Source organism: Aspergillus mulundensis (assembly GCF_003369625.1).
Source record: "Aspergillus mulundensis strain DSM 5745 chromosome Unknown scaffold_0, whole genome shotgun sequence".
NCBI classification, from domain to species: Eukaryota; Fungi; Ascomycota; class Eurotiomycetes; order Eurotiales; family Aspergillaceae; genus Aspergillus; species Aspergillus mulundensis.
Window position 1 is genome coordinate 5,413,918 of NW_020797888.1, and position 17,344 is coordinate 5,431,261.

Consider the following 17,344-nt stretch of genomic DNA (forward strand, 5'->3'; position numbering starts at 1 on the left):
TGATCAGATCACAACCGAAAGATCTCCGGTCAGATAGTCTCCTGCATCATAAGAAGCCTGGAATCACCATTGGAACAGTTGCCGTCATTTAGAGATACTCGGAACATACTTCAATCTACAGAAATAATGCAACCTCCCAAACAGACCTCTAGCAAGTTGCAGCCTCTCGCAGTGGTGGGATATGCCCTGCGCTATCCTGGCGATGCCACAACCCCCGAGAAGTTCTGGGACATGCTCATTCAGCGGAAATGCGCATCATCCAAGTACCCAGCAGACCGTCTAAACATCGATGCTCACTACAACCCAACCGCCAATCGACCGGATACTCTCTCCGTTAATGGTGGTCACTTCATCACTGGAGATTTGGGAGCTTTTGACGCTCCATTCTTCTCTCTCACTACTGCAGAAGCAGAGGGAATGGACCCACAGCAACGCATGGCGCTGGAGGTCAGCTACCAGGCCCTGGAGAATGCAGGAATCTCGCTGGACCAGGCCTCTGGGACAAAGACCTGCGTTTTCTCAGGATGTTCAGCAAATGACTACGGTACACTGCATGCAAAAGATCCTCAGGCGGCTGGAAAGTATATTGCCTATAGCCAGGCCATGTGCATGATTGCCAATCGGATCAGCTGGGCATTCAACCTTGCCGGGCCGAGCGCGAATGTCGACACTGCGTGCTCGAGCAGTTTGGTTGCCTTGGACATGGCCTGCCAGTCCATCTGGAGTGGGGCGTCGACGATGGTATTATCTCTTGTCCTCTTTAGTATTCATCCCTTGCTAATACTTCCTGCAGGGTCTAGCCCTAGGTGTCAACCTGATCCTCGCTCGGGAGTGGTCGAACAGTCTTGACAACCTGGGTTTCTTTTCTCAGGACAACAGATGCTTTAGTTTCAGTGATCAGGCAAACGGATACTCTCGTGGCGAGGGTCTCGGTGCTCTGATTATAAAGCCACTAGAAGATGCTATTCTGGCGGGTGATACTATTCGCGCGGTGATTCGGTCCACGCTTTCGAATCAGGACGGCCGCACCCCAGGTATCACGCAGCCGAGCCGCACCGCGCAGCAAAAGCTCATCGAGGACGCATACCTCCACGCTGGGCTTTCTCCTGCGGCGACAAGGTATTTCGAGGCCCACGGCACTGGTACTGCCGTAGGGGATCCGACGGAGTCTAGGGGCATTGGAGCTGTTTTTCGACCTCATCGGTCACAGGAGGAACCGTTGTACCTGTAAGTTCGTTGCTCTCTTTTCATACGCCTCAGCCGCGCCGACACTTGAGATTTAGTGGTTCTGTCAAGTCCAATATTGGACATCTTGAAGGCGGCAGTGGAATCGCCGGTGTCATCAAAGTCATATTGTCTCTGGAAAGGGGGATTATTCCCCCAGTCAGTGACTACTACAAGCGGTTGAATCCGAGAATCGACGCCGAGCATCTTCATGTTCAGGTAGGTGGACACTGTAAAAACTACGCACGTACCTCTAACAAATGGAAACAGGTCGTGTCCGCGCCTATACCGTGGCCTGAAGGTCTCCGTCGGGCGTCAGTCAGTTCGTTTGGCTTTGGTGGTGCGAACAGTCACGTCATACTCGATGATGCGTATCACTTCATGAAGTCTAGGGGTCTTGAAGGGAACCATAATACCGTGGTGGACCCCGCTGTCGTTCGGTATCTGCTCGAGACAGACGGGGAAACGGGGGAGGTCATTGAGCATCCTAGCGGACATGCTAACGGCAAGGCTAATGGACATGCTAATGGACCTATGAACGGCCATCTGAATGGTCACGCTAACGGACATGCCAAAGGTGAAGCTAATGGCGAACCCAATGGGCATTCGAATGAAACCTCCAATGGCGCAGAAAATGGCTTCGATGGAGCGCTTGCCAATGGCCAAGCTACCCACCAAGACTCACCTTGGCATCTTCTTACCTGGTCCTCTGCGGACAAGGATGGCCTAGGTCGGCTTTCTGAGGCATGGGAAGCATACCTCGACTCATCGCGGAACAACGCAAGAGATCCTCGATCCCATTTTGCGAACCTAGCTTACACCCTGAATGAACGCCGCACTCATCACCCATGGAGAAGCTACGCCCTTTCACAGCATGACACTCCAGCTAAGGACATAGTTGCGTCATGGAGCGCGCCAGTCAAATCCATGGCTGACCCTACAATCGGGTTCGTTTTCACAGGTGTGAGTATCAACAATCAGCCGGACGGCAATGCTCCCCGCTAGTGACCTATGTAATAATAACATTTCATACAGCAAGGTGCGCAGTGGCCCACGATGGGCCGTGAGTTGATGGCGAGATATCCGGTTTATCTCCAGTCACTGCGTCATGCAAGCGGATACTTGCGGACGTTGGGAGCTGAGTGGGATATCCTTGGTTAGTTTAGTCTTTCAAATTCTTGATTATAAGGGAGCTAACTCGAGCTACACAGATGTGCTACAAGCTGACAAGGGGGTGTATCCTATTGACGGACCAAGATTCGCCCAGCCTCTTTGTACCGCTATTCAAATTGCCCTAATCGACCTGCTGGAGACATTTGGGCTCCATCCAGCTGCTGTTGTTGGCCACTCTTCTGGCGAAATTGCTGCTGCGTGAGTACCCCCTGAGAGATCAATAGATATAAAAGCTAAGCTTTCGTCAAGATACTGCTATGGCGCCATCTCGCGGGAATACGCTCTGAAACTGGCGTATTTCCGCGGTGTGTTTGCGGGAAAGCTCGCTCAATCTTCTCGTATGAATGGTGCAATGATGGCGGTCTCATTATCTGAGAAGGAGGTTCAGCCTTACCTTGATGGCCTTCGTGAAGGAGGCAGAGACGAAGATCAAGCCGTCAGTGTGGTAGTTGGATGCTTCAACAGTCCGAAGAGCATCACTCTCTCCGGTCAACGTGACCAGCTCGAGAAACTCCAGGTCCGGCTCAAGGGGGCCAACGTACTCGCTCGGTTGTTGCCTGTTCCCGTTGGTTACCATTCTTTCCAGATGCAGGAGGTTGCTGCAGCGTATTCTGCGGCTGTCGGTGATGACGAATCCAGTTCAGCTAAGCGTCGTGCGAAATGCCGAATGGTCTCTTCCGTGCATGGAAATTGGGCATCTAAGGAGGAACTATCCGTTGCTCAATACTGGGTCACAAACCTAGTCTCTCCAGTCCGATTCGTCGATGCTGTCAGGAAGTTCCAGCCCCGAACGGGCCAGCTCCCAACGAAGAAAATCGATGGGTCTCATCGCGAGTCGGCTGTGGTCGACGTGCTGTTTGAGATCGGCCCCCATGGTGCCCTCCGCGGCCCTTGTCGCGACACCCTGCTGGAGTCGAACCGCATGGGGAGAGTGGAATACCTCTCTGCGCTTGTGCGGAATAGGAACGGAGCCCAGAGTCTTTTGGAAGCAATGGGGCGATTACACTGTCTTGGAGCGCAGCTTGACTTTGCAGCCGTGAATCTAGCTGAAGGGATCGGCAAAGTCCTTACCGATCTGCCTGCGTACAGCTTCAACCACGTCAAGTCATACTGGCACGAGGGCCGAGTCAGCAAGGGCTTTCGGTTCAGGAAGTTCGGGAGGCAGGAGCTTCTGGGTTGGCCGGAGGACGACTGGAACCCTCTCCAGCCCAAGTGGAGCAATATCCTGCATTCGTCAGACCCGGTTTGGGTGCGAGATCACGCCGTGAGTCTTGAATACCTTGCTAGCAGGCTTCAGTGGTCGTCTAACTGGCTACGCAGATTGACAACGTAACTATCCTTCCCGGTGCTGCTATGATAACTATGGCCATAGAGGCTATCAAACAGGTCACGGACGACGCTTCTTCCATTACCGGCTTTGAGCTCAAGAACGTCAACTTCCGATCCGCACTGAAGGTTGTGCCTGGCGGGCCTGGAGTAGAAACCAGATTTTATCTGCATCCGCCGAGCGCTGGATCCGACGGCAACTGGTTCGGCTTCACGCTATGTAGCTACGACGGCTCCTGGGTGACAAACTGCGATGGGACAATCCAGGTCGTCACCAGCGGTAAGCCTGTCGAGCCAGTCTCCCCAAAGAGTCCCGACGACCACCAGGCGTTGATTAAGGACATCACAGCGGCATGCACAACTTCGCTCGATGCATCCCGCTTCTATGAGATGCTCGGCTCGTTTGGGTACCAGTTTGGCCCGGCGTTTGTCCGAATTTCAAGTATTGCATGTGATGATAAAAGCCAACTGCTTACGAAGATCGTGCCGTATCCATCTGACAAGCCGCACTGGACGGAGACATACACGATCCACCCGACGACCTTAGATGGCCTGATGCAAACGGTTCCTACGCTCCGGTCGCGCGGTGGGCAGCGGAAAGTCCCCATCTCTGTTCCTCGTCACGTCTCACGGGCTTGGATATCCCCAACTGGTCTCAGTGGCCCGAGCTGCAGCGGTATCAAGGTAGGTACGAAGATTGAGCACATAGGCCGCCAGGAATGTGTCTCCAACATCTCGGCGTTTGATGAGAGTGGCGACGAGTCACTCATCCGCCTCGAGGGCGTCGTCTTCGCGACTATCGATTCCCAGTCACCTCAGGGCGACTCGGATGAAGAAGTCGCTGCTTCGAAGTGCCAACACATTGAGTGGAAACCTGACCTGCAGCTCATGACTCCGAATGAGATTCAGCAATACTGCAACGATATTGCTCCCACTGACACGGAAGCCCCGACTATGCTCCGCCTCAGCATTGACACTGTTGTTGCTGGGTTTATTTCGCGTATTGCGAAGGTTCTGTCTTCGACCGGCCGCCCCAAGGAACTACCTGCCGTGGTGGAAACATATCTGGACTGGATATCCCGTGAAAGCAGCAGCTTGGCCAAGCTCACATCGAACGACGAAGACGAGGCTAGGTTCGAGACTATGTGTGAACTTGTTGGCAGTTCTGCCGAAGGGAGGTTAGTGGTTGCGACTGGCCATGCTTTGCTGAAGTTCGCCCGTGGGGAGCTTGATGCATCTGATATCCTCTCAAGTGGCCTTCTTAAGGCTGCGCATGCTGAGGCTGTAAGGAACACCATTCCCGAGCATTTCATGATGCTAACTGTAGCAGTGGAATCGAGCCCCAGGCTCGCACCGTTGGACTGCATACTTGGATGCACTAGCGCACAAGCAACCAGGCATGAAAATCCTCGAAGTGGACGGCGGTGCTGGCTCTGTTGCAGAATCTATTATAGCTACCTTGAAGCTGGGTGACGCTGGTGATGCTGAAGTCCCTCGGTTCTCTCGCTTTGATATTGCCAGCACGGGTCTCGACCTACCGGCTCTCCAGCAGGGTCTAGGTGAGACTGGCAATCGGGTTGCTTTGAAGGAGATGGATCTGCTTCACGAGCCTGCTGTTGAGGAGCGTGGTCAATATGACCTGGTCGTTCTGCATATGGTGAGTTCCTCGTAATGTTCAACATTCTGGGGACGTATTAACAGTCAACAGGGACTGGGTGGCTCGATGGCTCAGGAAACTATTTTGAGGAACTCATATTCTCTGATGAAACCGTAGGTCTTACAATATGTCCATTGGAGATGGCAACTGACATCAGACAGGGGCGGTAAAGTGGTGATTATCGAGACGACCAAATTGCATCCCCGTCGTCACACCTTCATCCATGGACTCAATGAGACTTGGTGGATGGATGAACTTCCTAATGGCTCACTCAAAGGAACGGAAAACAAAGAGGTCAATAAGAAAGTAGCAATCCCGCCCACTGAGCGGGATTGGGACAGTCTTCTTCGTCAAATTGGTTTCACGGGAACTGAACTGGTCTTTACGGATTACGAGGATAGCGTTTGTCATGAGACAAGCATCATCGTTTCCACTACAGAGTCGGCAGTCGAGGCACAGAGGCCCACTCCCCCTGTCATCATCATATCTAACCCGGTTGTTCCCAAGCAGCAAGAGCTGGCCGTTGAACTGGCTAGTCTGCTTGGGACTGTCGAGGTTGACCATTACTCCTTGAGCCAAGCCCTGACAGCAGACATTCCCTCGGAGGCAGTGTTGTGCATCCTCTACGAGGTTGGGGACCCGTTTCTGGCAGACATCCAGGAGGAGATATTCCAGCAATTCCAGCAGCTATTCTCGTCCTCTGCTGAGAAAGTCATCTGGGTGAACTCTGGCGCGGGAGAGAACTCATCTCCCAGCTTCCGTGTTATTGACGGGCTTTTCCGTGTCCTCAACTCTGAACTGAGCTCGAAGACTTTTGCTACGCTGTCACTCGGTGAGATCCCGAATGTAGACCTAATATTGCGTGTAGTCCGTTCGATCACGTCTTCGGCTACGCCTGAGACTGAATACGTTGAGCGTTCTGGGATCTTGCAGATCCCGCGTCTGGTGAACGCCACCGAGGTCTCGCGCTCTCTTGACGAGATGCAAGTATCCCAAGCCATGACCCTTCAGCCCTGGAACGCCGAAAGCGCACGGAAGCTATCGATCAAGACCCCGGGACTTCTGGATAGTTTGCACTTTGTCGAAGATACGGACAGACAAATCCCCCTCCCAGACCACATGATGGAAGTTAAAGTCAAGGCTGTCGGCGTCAACTTCCGTGATATCCTCATCATGCTCGGCCGCATGGACCAGACAACTGTTGGTTTCGAATGCGCCGGCATTGTGACCCGCGTCGGGGCCGATTGTGGGGACTTCAAGATCGGGGATCGTGTTCTTGGCTGCGAGTTCGATACGTACCGGAGCTATGCCCGGCTACAGAAAGACACGGCCGTTCGCATCCCTGATGGGATCTCGTTCACTGAAGCTGCGGCGATCCCGATCAACTTCATTACTGCGTGGCATGCACTTGTTGCCCTGGCCAACACACAATCCGGAGAGAAGGTCTTGATTCACTCTGCAGCCGGTGGCACCGGGCAGGCTGCGGTACAGGTAGCGCAGTACTTTGGCGCTGAGGTCTTTGCCACCGTCGGATCTGTCAAGAAGAAGCAGCTCCTTATGGACCAATATGGCATCCCCGAGTCCCACATATTCTCTAGCCGAAACCGAGACTTTGTTGCGGGTATCAAGCGCTTGACGAATGGGCAGGGGGCGGATGTCATCCTCAACTCTCTCTCCGGAGATGCCCTTCCTGCTACTTGGGAAATCGTTGCACCTTACGGCCGGTTCATCGAGATTGGCAAGCGGGATATCCTGGGTCATAGGCCCCTGGACATGTACCATTTTGAGAAGAACGTGACGTTCAGCGCGATCGACGTGGCGATGATGGTCAAGGAGCGCCCGGCATTGGTGGGCAGAGCCCTTCGCGCCGTGGTACCGCTAATCGCAAGCGGTGCTCTGCGGCTCTCGAGTCCACACATGGTGTATGGGATTGGCGAGATGGAGACGGGTCTTCGCGCCCTTCAGGGAGGACAGAGCGCGGGAAAGGTAGTGCTGGAGATGCGCGATACAGATCTCGTTCGGGTACGAAGTACTTTCCTGCCTGTTAGCTCAATTACAGTACGCCCGCTAACTGAGCCAGGCAATTCCCACAGCCAAGCGTCCGCATCTGTTTGATCCGAACGCTACGTATGTCATTGCCGGTGGACTGGGTGGTTTGGGACGTGGTATCGCTCGTTGGATGGCGTCCTGTGGTGCGCGGTACCTTCTTCTGCTTTCGCGGAGGGGGGCCGTCGATGACGAGGCTGCAGCGTTCTTGAAGGAGCTGGCTGCTAGTCAGATTAGTGCTATTGCAACGCCGTGCGATATCACGGATTATTTGATGTTAGAGGCTGTTTTGGGTGCGGCGTCGCATCGCTTCCCGCCGATCAAGGGGTGTATCCAGGCGACTATGGTTCTCAAGGTATGATTCTCTTCGCAGGTACAGTCCTGACTTGCTAATCATGGCCATAGGATACCATCTTCGAAACAATGACCCACGATCAATGGGCCGCCGCCACAAACCCCAAAATCAAAGGCACATGGAACTTGCATCAGCTCCTCCCATCGGGCCTGGACTTCTTCGTCATGATGTCTTCCATCTCTAGCATCATCGGCAACCGAGGACAGGCCAACTATGCCGCTGCCAACTCGTACATGGACGGCCTCGCACACTACCGACATGCCCAGGGGGAGCGTGCTACATCGTTGAACCTAGGTCTCTTCCTTGACGCCGGTGTGGCCACGCAGTCACAAGCACAGCGGGACAGATACCTAGCCAACCTGCCTTTCAACCCAATCACGGAGGGCGAGTTACACGCTCTCCTAGCGTACCACTGCAACAGCAGCAGCAGCGCATCAGCCACCCAAACAATCATGGGCCTCGAACCCTCCAGAAACGGAAGCTGGGATGCAGACACCCACACCTGGCTCGCTAGACCAGCCTTCCGCCATTTCGCTCTGTCTCACGCCTCTTCCGGCCAAGAGAACGGCGCAGACCAAAACGGCTCGAACAACCTCAGCGCCGAACTCGCATCCGCCACATCCCCCGAAGAAGCCGCGGCCACGATGACACAGCTCCTCGTCGCAAAGCTCGCGAAGGTCCTTGGCGTAGGCAAGGAGGAATTTGATACCTCGAAGCCCATGCATGCGTATGGTGTCGACTCGCTTGTTGCTGTGGAGATGAGGAATTGGTTTGCTAAGGAGGTTAAGGCTGATATGCCGATCTTTGATATGCTTGGTGGGGCGACTATTGAGGGCGTTGCGGTGTTGGCTGCGACGAGGTCGAAGGTTATGGGGAATAAGTAGCTGAGACTGTTACGTGTAGGGACTGTTGAATCTGATAGATTGGCTTCATTAAAGTTGTTCTTCAGGGCCCGCTTGACCCACCAATCAATCAAACCATGGCCCACCCTGTACTAGTCCTCCCAAAGCGGTTAGCGCCCGCCCGAGGGTCCAGACTTGGCCTTCACTTGCGATGATGACATTTCCCAGCTTCAACCTCCAACAACAAGAATAGATGGATCCCTCCCATCTCCATCTCGCACAGCCCTCCCATCAGTATGCCCTCGACCCGGAGCTGACAGCTACTTCCTACACAACCCCAATTGGGGTCCCCCAACTCCAGCACTCCCTCCTCCAATCCCAGCCCTCCATCAACCCATCCGCCACCGGCACAGACGAACTCCCGTGGCCGCAGCGCGTCCTCAGCGAAGTCCGCGACCTTTTACTCCTTCTCAGTCCAGACGGACTGGTCAACTACATCTCGCCATCATGCAAGGAGATCATGGGCTTCGAGACGCCCCATTTCGAAAACGACTACCTCTCGCGCTTCATCCACGACGACGACAAGCCCGTCTTTACGCGTGAGCTCCGCGACTCCGTGAGCACGGGCCGCCCGTTCCACTGCCATTTCCGCATGTACCAGTTCGACAACTCGACGTGCTTGTTTGAGGCGAATGGACACCCGCATTTCGGGCCCGGCAACAACAATGACGCCACCGGTGCAAACCAGCAGCAGCAGCAGCAGTTCTGCAACGGCGTCTTCCTCGTCTGTCGGCCCTACCTTACCCCCAGCAAGCACCTAATCGACTCATTCCTCGAGCACAAACTCGAGAATATCCGACTCAGGGAACGAATCGCGCAGCTCAAGCGCGAAGAGGAGAGTGACCTCGCCGCAGCAGCACAGCACAGCCGGCTAAACCTTGCACCCCGTCCAACTTCCCAAGCAAGTAGGAGCTTCACGTCGAATCTAGATCCGTCGTTACTTTCCGTTGGCCCTGGTGCCGCCGGCGATGGAAACGAGTCCTCTGATACAATGGACAACGCCAACGAGCTGGATATCAGGCGTTCCGGATCCGGCGCGTCCGGCGGCCAGGTCGAGGAAGCACCGCCTCATCTTAACGACGTCGAGCTCCTGACGGGTCTGTATCTGCGAGAGGGCGAACGATCCCAGGGTATAAGCACGGGATTGCGTGAAAACAGACTCTATAATCAACTTGCCGGCGCGAATGCTTCTAACACCACTGCCAATACTAATACCAATGCCAACCCCCCGTCCATTATGGAGCAGCGTGTACCGCCAGAAAGCGAGCCCAGGAAGAGGCTGCGTGCCGAGTACAAATGCGCGGACTGCGGCACGTCTGATTCGCCGGAGTGGAGGAAGGGGCCTGAGGGGCCGAAGACGCTGTGTAATGCTTGTGGGTGTAAGTGCTCCTTTTCTTTTAATATGTCCGACGAAGCTCTGTTTCTTTTTGGTTGGTTTCACTTACCTGACGGTTTTGTCTTTACAGTGCGGTGGGCGAAGATGGAGAAGAGGAGGCAGGATACTGGCTGAGGACCAATCAATGGGTTTGTCGAATCTCAGCCATGGCTAGGACTATGAATATGAGAAACGATACCCATGCCCTCTCACTCTATGGTACGACATGATATATGCTTTACAGGTCTAATGAGTCTGAGTCTGACGTAACGCGCTTCTCCAAACTCCGTACATACATTTCGGGCTTTGATGAAGTTATTCATATGATGATACTCTGTTTCTTTTCTCGGGCTACGTTATTCCATTTCGGTCCGAAGCTCTACTCGCTTCGTCCTGTACGATAATTGTTCCAGGTCAATTTCTCTGGTATTCAGATTGAGCCACATGATGCATTATCGATAATATCGACCACATTGGCATTCGTGACATTATATAACGTAAAATGGTAACACCCGTACCTAGCTTGCGGAGATGGTATAAACAACGTGGACGCCGACCGACTAGGGAATATGTCCAAAAGAGAAGAATCCGAACTCATTACCTATTTCCTCCCAACGCATGCACGTCAAGCATCTATCGTTTTGAGACCATTGTAACGTCGAATTAGTCAATCAATTATCAGGTAGTCTCCAACGCTCAACCAGTTAGATGCCCCGCAATCATCCGATATAGCGCGCCCATTTTGATCTACTTCTTCGCCTTCTTAGGCGGCGGGGGAAAGTAGATCTGCGGCTGTGGCTGCTGAATCGTCGGGCCAGCCTCCACCTCCTGGTTCACGGCAACAGCCTGGGGCGTTGGCGCGGTGTAGTGGTCGCGGAGGGGGAGATCTGTCGAGGTGGGCGTGGACGTGGACGTGTTATATGAGTCAAGTCGGTTGAAGGCTAGACTGCGTGGCGTCATCACGGGCATCGGCGAGCGCGGGAACTGCGTACCCCCTGGGGTCATGGGGATTGCGCTTGGTGTCATCGGGATCATGGTCGGTGACTTGAGGATCATGTCCTCGTATGCCTTCATTGTTTCTTTCTCTTCGCGCTCCTCGTCACGCTCGGCGCGTTCTTCTTTCGTGATAAAGCAGTTTTGGATTGCGATGCCTAGCTCGACGGTGTAGAGGACGCTTGGAGATTGTTAGTCTCTTGAAGAGGTGGAGGACGTTAAAGACGGAGGCTTACATTATCAGGATGGTGAATGCAAAAAGCGCCTTGGCTTGCTGGCAGTATGTGACGTTGCCGGAGTCGTGCGCGACATTGCAGTTCTTGGTGATGTACCATGGTGGGCCGGACTGGCGATGTTCTGGGTCCGATGTGTCGCTGCCGGCTTGCCATGCGGCGGACACGCAGTAGACGGCGATCAATCCGACTTGGACAATGGCCAAGGCGATGGGATATAAGAGTCCGAGAACATGCAGTGGGACTTTGGTGATCAGGATGAAGACGCTCAGGATGGAGATGACGAGGTTCCAGTTTGTAGTACTTGAATTATCAGCTTACATCACCTAGAATGAACTGTCGTAGAGTGAACTTACAATGACGACCATACTTTGGGGGTATCATACGAGCGATAATTGGCAGCTGCGTAGACCGCTGTGTCAGGAGAGCTGTTGAAGCCATTATCGTAGCCGTCTTGCCATAATTTTGTCCGATACCGATCATGTGCAGCGATACCGGTGAATGTGAGAATGACGATGATGAACCCGAGCTCCACGGCCAACAAAATATAGACCAGGTTGTGGTTGCGGTATTTCTTAGGGACATACATGGTGCTCAAGGTTCTGGCCTTGCGGACCAGGTCGCTGATTACCAGGGCAATGTATGAGAGCTTCTGGAAGAGGAATCGAAGTGACCGAGGCCAGACCGGCTGGCTATATTCAGTGCACTTGCATCGGAAGCCTATCGGTCGGGTTTTGGAAAGACACGAAGAGGTGAAACAGATACCAAGACAAAAACTCGAGGGACTCTGCCCGGGGAGGCGTCCATAGTTATGCAGTCAGAAACCTCGAGGCCTCCATGGATCCCCGGCATCAGGAGAGGGGAAGCTTCGGCGCATCAATCGCAGGCGAAAGCGCTCACAGGCGTGCTCTGAGATGTTCCAATCATACATCCGGCCAATGTTTGCTGTCGACGAAGCGCCAGCGCCGACGCAAGGTGAGGGCCGACCACCAATGGGGCGGCAGAAGACGAATGTCGGCGCTGGGCCGTCACACACTAAAGTAGCCCGTGTGATGGGCGAGGCGATCTGCAGGCGAAAGGCTCAGTGGGGGCCTTGAAAGTATTTGGCGGAGAGCCTGGCCAGTGATTTGGCCTCATTTGGGGTCGAAATGCTCACGCTGGCAGCTGGCTCAGCCTGGCTGACTGCAGTTCATCCTGGGTGGATACAGGCAGAGAATAAGCAATGAACGATCTTAGCAACTGTCGGGATACAGTGATAAGTTGATAAATCACCCGTGAATCACAATTCGCAGTATTCAATCCAATTGAATATGATGTTGATAAGATAATAATCGAGACATTTTGATGTTGACAGGGTTGTTGGAAATGTGATGAGAAGTTGGTGTTGTGCTGGTAGACAAACAGCGGCGGGTCATGTGACAGTACTGCTTATATGCTCCGAAGTATACAGAGTAAGCTGAAATTCTACATTTTCCATTCCATGGACATCTATTAGATCTATCTACGCTGCTAGTATATCTCCTTGTTCCCTAAGTTATGGATGCAGTCTTTGAGTTGAATTCCTCGGATTTCAATGGCTTCAATAGGTGTCAGACGTGTCTTGCTACTCGCCGGACTGCAACAAGTACGGAGGAATCGGTACTGCCTTTCCTGTCCCTTCTGCCCCATCATTGTAGCGGGCCATGGACTGGAAAATCTAGGAATCATTGGCACTTTGCTCAGTTTTGTCCTTTTGTCCTTCGCCTAGGGGAGTATATCGTGCTTAGGTAATCGACAGCTAAACGTCACTCCACCAGTTCCTCAACCTTGACCATCGTCTTCATCTTCCAATGCTGGGATCAGAAATCAAAGACATACTCACAGCTAATAGTTGCCACTGTATGCAGACCTCACGGCTGTTTCGCCGCCTGCGTCATTTCCATTGCTCTCGGACTCTGCCCGCTAGTTCTCTACTTCCGCGGACTATGAGTTCCCCACCATCAAGGAAGCTCTCGGCACCTCATACAGTGCGTACAGCTGCAGAGCCCAGACAGAACAGACTGTTCCCAGTCCGGCTGTCGCACATCGAGCAGGCTACTCCTACGGTCCGCCTCCTGCAGCTCACTATATCTCCAAGTGATCAAGACCAAGTTGAGGAAGCTGGGGAAGATGATGTATGCACTCAATAGCCTCTTTGATGCTAGCTCGATATCGAAAAGAGTCTACTGACAATCCTGCAGGCAACGCCACCAGAGCCTTTTACGTTCTTCCCAGGGCAGTGGCTCGATGTCCATATCCCTTCGATCCCAGATGCGGGGGGATTTAGTATCACATCAACACCTGCAGATGCCCAGGCTCTTCTCTCACTGGAACCTTCACCTGAGCTTGCACCAGCAGACGAAGAGGTACCTCTTCCCATTGATCCACGGGGTCGCGAGCCCTTTGTAGAGCTAGCTGTTCAGCACGCCCCCTCTAACCCAGCCAGTGCCTGGCTCTGGAGATCCAAGGAAGAGATCCTTGGTCAGGAGCTGAGCATACGGGTTGGCGGGAGCTTTGTATGGCCGCCAGCGGGAATAAAGCTGGAAGAACTCCGCAATGCTGTCTTTGTTGCTGGAGGGGTCGGCATCAAGTAAGTCGACTTGCGAAATGCAGTATAAAAGTACCTGCGCTAATGATCCGTCAGTCCTCTCATCTCCATGCTCTCTCACCTAAACAACAATGATGAGAGCACTGGCCTCTACCACCCATCCTTGAACATCCACGTTCTCTACTCTTCCAAGCTCCCGGAGTCAGAGTCGACAAACCCAGAATCGGCCTTAGACCAGATCCTGTTTCTCCGGCGTCTTCGTGAGATTATCCGCGCTCAATCTCAGTGCCAGCGCCTGCGTATCAATTTGGATCTGTTCCTCAGCAACTTAAACCAGTCCTCTCCACTTCTGCGTCAGCCTCCGAAGGATGTGGCAATTCAATCACGACGCATCAATCGCGATGACCTTGCTAGAAGTGTCACTGGTACGGATACCAAATTCGCCCCGAACGAAACGGTATGCTACGTCTGTGGTCCGCCTCAGATGACGGATGAGATCGTCGAGACCGCTACGGGACTCCTAAACGGACAAAAAGACCACGTCTTTTTCGAGAAATGGTGGTAGTGTCAAATTTCCCTCTCCAGAATAATGGCACTATACCACAAAAACCACCTCAACGTCATACTCCCCCCGGCAACCACGTCCGAAACCCTACCAACCCACCCACATGCGCGGTGCACCCGTAACCCGGTACAGAAACCTAAACGCGTCCCATCCTTGAACGTCGCGTCCGCATTGGCCAAGCTTCCCAAAGTGGATTTTGGCGATTTGTTGCAATCTCAGCCCCTCTACACTCTCCCATTGGCCCGGACTCAGAACGCCGAGTATAGAGTTCCGGAACACAGCACGGCAAACCCAAACGCAAGTCGGCGCGTCGGCATTGGCCACGATTGCCAAAGTGGAATTTGACGATTTGTTGCGATCTACGCGTTGAGGCGTGCCCTTATTGGACCGGGGTTTCGGGCTGATGTTGAGTTGCGGCAGAGCCCGGAGCTGTCCCAGGACCATGGATGTCTGAAACACGCGCGTCTAGAGTCTAGACTAGAGACCTGCTGTGGCTCTAGTGTTGGTGGGTTGGAGTCAGGTGCTGGCATAGCGTCCGGTCTCATAGGTGACTCTTGCCCTATTTTCAGATAACCACATCATGCTTGTTTACCTTTATTCTGTACAAATACTCCGGACGTATGTGGGTGGTGAGAGATTCAGCATCTTGATTAATTGTCCTTGGGATGGAATGCTTCAACGTCTCGGGCTCTCCGCGGAAGCAAGGTCAGTTTTCTGCACGTTTCAGTACCATTCAATGTTCAAAACTTTAAGTAATTCAAGGAGTCCATGGCAACTTGAAAGACCTTGTGTGTTGTGACAAGATCAAATCCATATATGTGGATCAGGCTGTATGTAGTCTTCTCCTTCACAACCTTTATGCATGTATCCCTTGGCCGATGCCGAAGTACAAGGCATATTACTGCGCGCACCACCGAGACACGGGTAACTACAACAAAAAGAATCAATGACGAGTAAGAACTTTTATGCAATTTAACAGCCTGTGTGTCTGTTCCTACATATATAAGCCAAGCTCAAATCCGCGTTTGCCTGGTTCAATCCGGGCCCTTGACCATCCCCCCGTCAACAATCATCATCTCATCAATCCTGGCCTCCGTATTGCCATACTCCAGCCTCTTATACGTAACAACGCGGCCAGGATTCATGTCAAACTCGAAGAACCGCACGCGACGGATGAAGCCGCCGTAGCCGCCATACCCGCCGAAGCCCGCACCTCCTCCGTAGCACATCCAGAGGGACGGCTTCTGGGCTTCATTCTTGCTTAATGCGCAGTAGTCGTTTGCGTGGTCGCTGCGGGGGTTAGAAACCGGAGTACGATATGGAATTTAGAGTGGTACTTACTGTCCACAGCCGACAAAAAGTATTCCTTCTTCCTCGAGGGCATCCTTGAATCCGGAGTTGAAACCTGGTGCAGTGGAGGGTTCGGACCAGTTTCCGCGGAAATAATTCCCTCTCTGAGCAAACTCGGGCAAAGGAATATGGATGAATGCCATGTTCATGTGCATGTAGGTATACTGTTGGTGCTTGGCTTTCAGGCCTTGAGCCGTGCTCTTGAACCAACGGATCTGATTGGGTTTGATCCAGTCGTAGCCCCGGAACTGGCGTTCATCGGGAGAGTATGAGTGCGAGTCGAGGAGATAGAGCGTCAGCGCAGAATGGTCGGTATTCCCACGACCAAGCACTTCCACGATATAGTTTCCAACGCCATCCACGTCTTCGGGTCCAGCCGACGATAGCGAGTATGGCAGGCCTTCCAGGATATCCATAGATTGTTGGCGATTCAAATTACCCTCATCATCATGGTTGCCGAATATGGCGGCATAGGGTATTTTACGATCGACCAGCATCTTGACGGACTTGAACAGAGGGCTCTGTGCATCTTTAGATGTTTCACCGTTCACTTGGTCTCCGCTCAAAATGACCAAGTCTGGCTGTTCCTCGTCCAAAAGCCTCTCCACAAAGTCCAGCGTTCGGGGGTCCGCCTCACATCCCTCGCCGGGGGTAAGCTCCGGAGGCACAGGGTCCCGGCAGTGTCCGAGACCAGTGCTCAGATGTAAATCCGCCAGTTGCATAATCTTAAATCGACCGTTCTCGTTGATCCTCGGTACCGGCTTCTTGATCTTCACTGGGTCTCCCCTCCGAACCGTGATCTTGGCTTCCAGACCTTCTGTCCGACTATCCAGCAACACCGGTGTATCCCTAACTTCCCAGCCAGCTCGCGGGTCGACCGCATCGGCGCCGAACAGGACATCGACGGAGGTGATGGCGCTATGAGAATCGCTCGCGTGTCGTTTCGCCGTCCTCTTCAGCCAGAGCCCGCCAGGACGCTGTTCCCACTCCACCTTGTCCTCCTTGGGATCATCCTGGAACTCTGGCGCAAGTCGGCTGATTTTCAAGTCGATGACAACCTTGTCCGTTGGAAGGAGCTCCTCTTCCTTCTTCCGCTGGAACTGAATGTATGCAGCGGAGGTCCACCCCGTGTTAAGATACAAGTCCTTCTCCACCTGTGTCCATCCCGGTGTCGAAGGTTTGCAACCGCCCAATAGACCGAGAACTGAACATGTCACTACGGTCACATCGGTGATCACGAAGCCCGGATAATGAGAGGGAAGGTGGCCGTGTATCGAGGCTGGGAGGACACGGAATTTGTTGTCTAATGTGACGATAAGAAGTAAAACGAATGAAGCAAATATAGCGAGCTGTATGCCCGCGCGAACCTGTAGAGAGAGGCAAAACGTCAGTATGCGTGCACTGAGCTCCGCTCCACAAATTGGGGAAAGCGGCTCAAGCGGAGGGTGTCATACAAATCGGCGTGTCATGATCGTCGATAGCGTCCCTGGCAAGTTCTAAGCACGTGTAGAACAGCCGGGCGCTGGAGCATGATGGGGAACGAGTCTTGAGGACGCAGAGCTGCAGAGCACATTCAGGG

The 17,344-nt window shown here is 53.4% G+C and overlaps 5 protein-coding genes across 5 annotated transcripts; 3 read left to right on the forward strand and 2 right to left on the reverse strand.

Annotated features, from left to right (window-relative positions):
* Nucleotides 1–126: 126 nt before the first annotated feature.
* On the forward strand, nt 127–8,665 carry DSM5745_01504 (type I polyketide synthase; the record flags this gene model as incomplete). The annotated part of the gene is made up of 13 exons (XM_026743520.1): nt 127–741; nt 794–1,227; nt 1,284–1,443; nt 1,495–2,187; nt 2,260–2,380; nt 2,436–2,595; nt 2,647–3,661; nt 3,718–5,007; nt 5,054–5,380; nt 5,432–5,493; nt 5,542–7,402; nt 7,461–7,781; nt 7,832–8,665. The coding sequence occupies 13 exons, from the start codon at nt 127–129 to the stop codon at nt 8,663–8,665; spliced, it is 7,893 nt and encodes a 2,630-aa protein (XP_026609365.1).
* Nucleotides 8,666–8,876: 211 nt separating this feature from the next.
* Nucleotides 8,877–10,193, forward strand: DSM5745_01505 (GATA transcription factor LreB; the record flags this gene model as incomplete). The annotated part of the gene is made up of 2 exons (XM_026743521.1): nt 8,877–10,062; nt 10,150–10,193. 2 exons carry the CDS (start codon nt 8,877–8,879, stop codon nt 10,191–10,193), a joined length of 1,230 nt encoding a protein of 409 aa, XP_026609366.1.
* A 612-nt stretch (nt 10,194–10,805) lies between these two features.
* DSM5745_01506 (uncharacterized protein) lies at nt 10,806–11,873 on the reverse strand (the record flags this gene model as incomplete). Its single annotated transcript, XM_026743522.1, has 3 exons — nt 10,806–11,232; nt 11,288–11,587; nt 11,641–11,873. The coding sequence occupies 3 exons, from the start codon at nt 11,871–11,873 to the stop codon at nt 10,806–10,808; spliced, it is 960 nt and encodes a 319-aa protein (XP_026609367.1).
* A 1,375-nt stretch (nt 11,874–13,248) lies between these two features.
* On the forward strand, nt 13,249–14,415 carry DSM5745_01507 (FAD-dependent oxidoreductase; the record flags this gene model as incomplete). Its single annotated transcript, XM_026743523.1, has 3 exons — nt 13,249–13,437; nt 13,504–13,892; nt 13,947–14,415. 3 exons carry the CDS (start codon nt 13,249–13,251, stop codon nt 14,413–14,415), a joined length of 1,047 nt encoding a protein of 348 aa, XP_026609368.1.
* Nucleotides 14,416–15,449: 1,034 nt separating this feature from the next.
* On the reverse strand, nt 15,450–17,234 carry DSM5745_01508 (metallophosphoesterase family protein; the record flags this gene model as incomplete). The annotated part of the gene is made up of 3 exons (XM_026743524.1): nt 15,450–15,705; nt 15,757–17,132; nt 17,220–17,234. The coding sequence occupies 3 exons, from the start codon at nt 17,232–17,234 to the stop codon at nt 15,450–15,452; spliced, it is 1,647 nt and encodes a 548-aa protein (XP_026609369.1).
* Nucleotides 17,235–17,344: the final 110 nt, after the last annotated feature.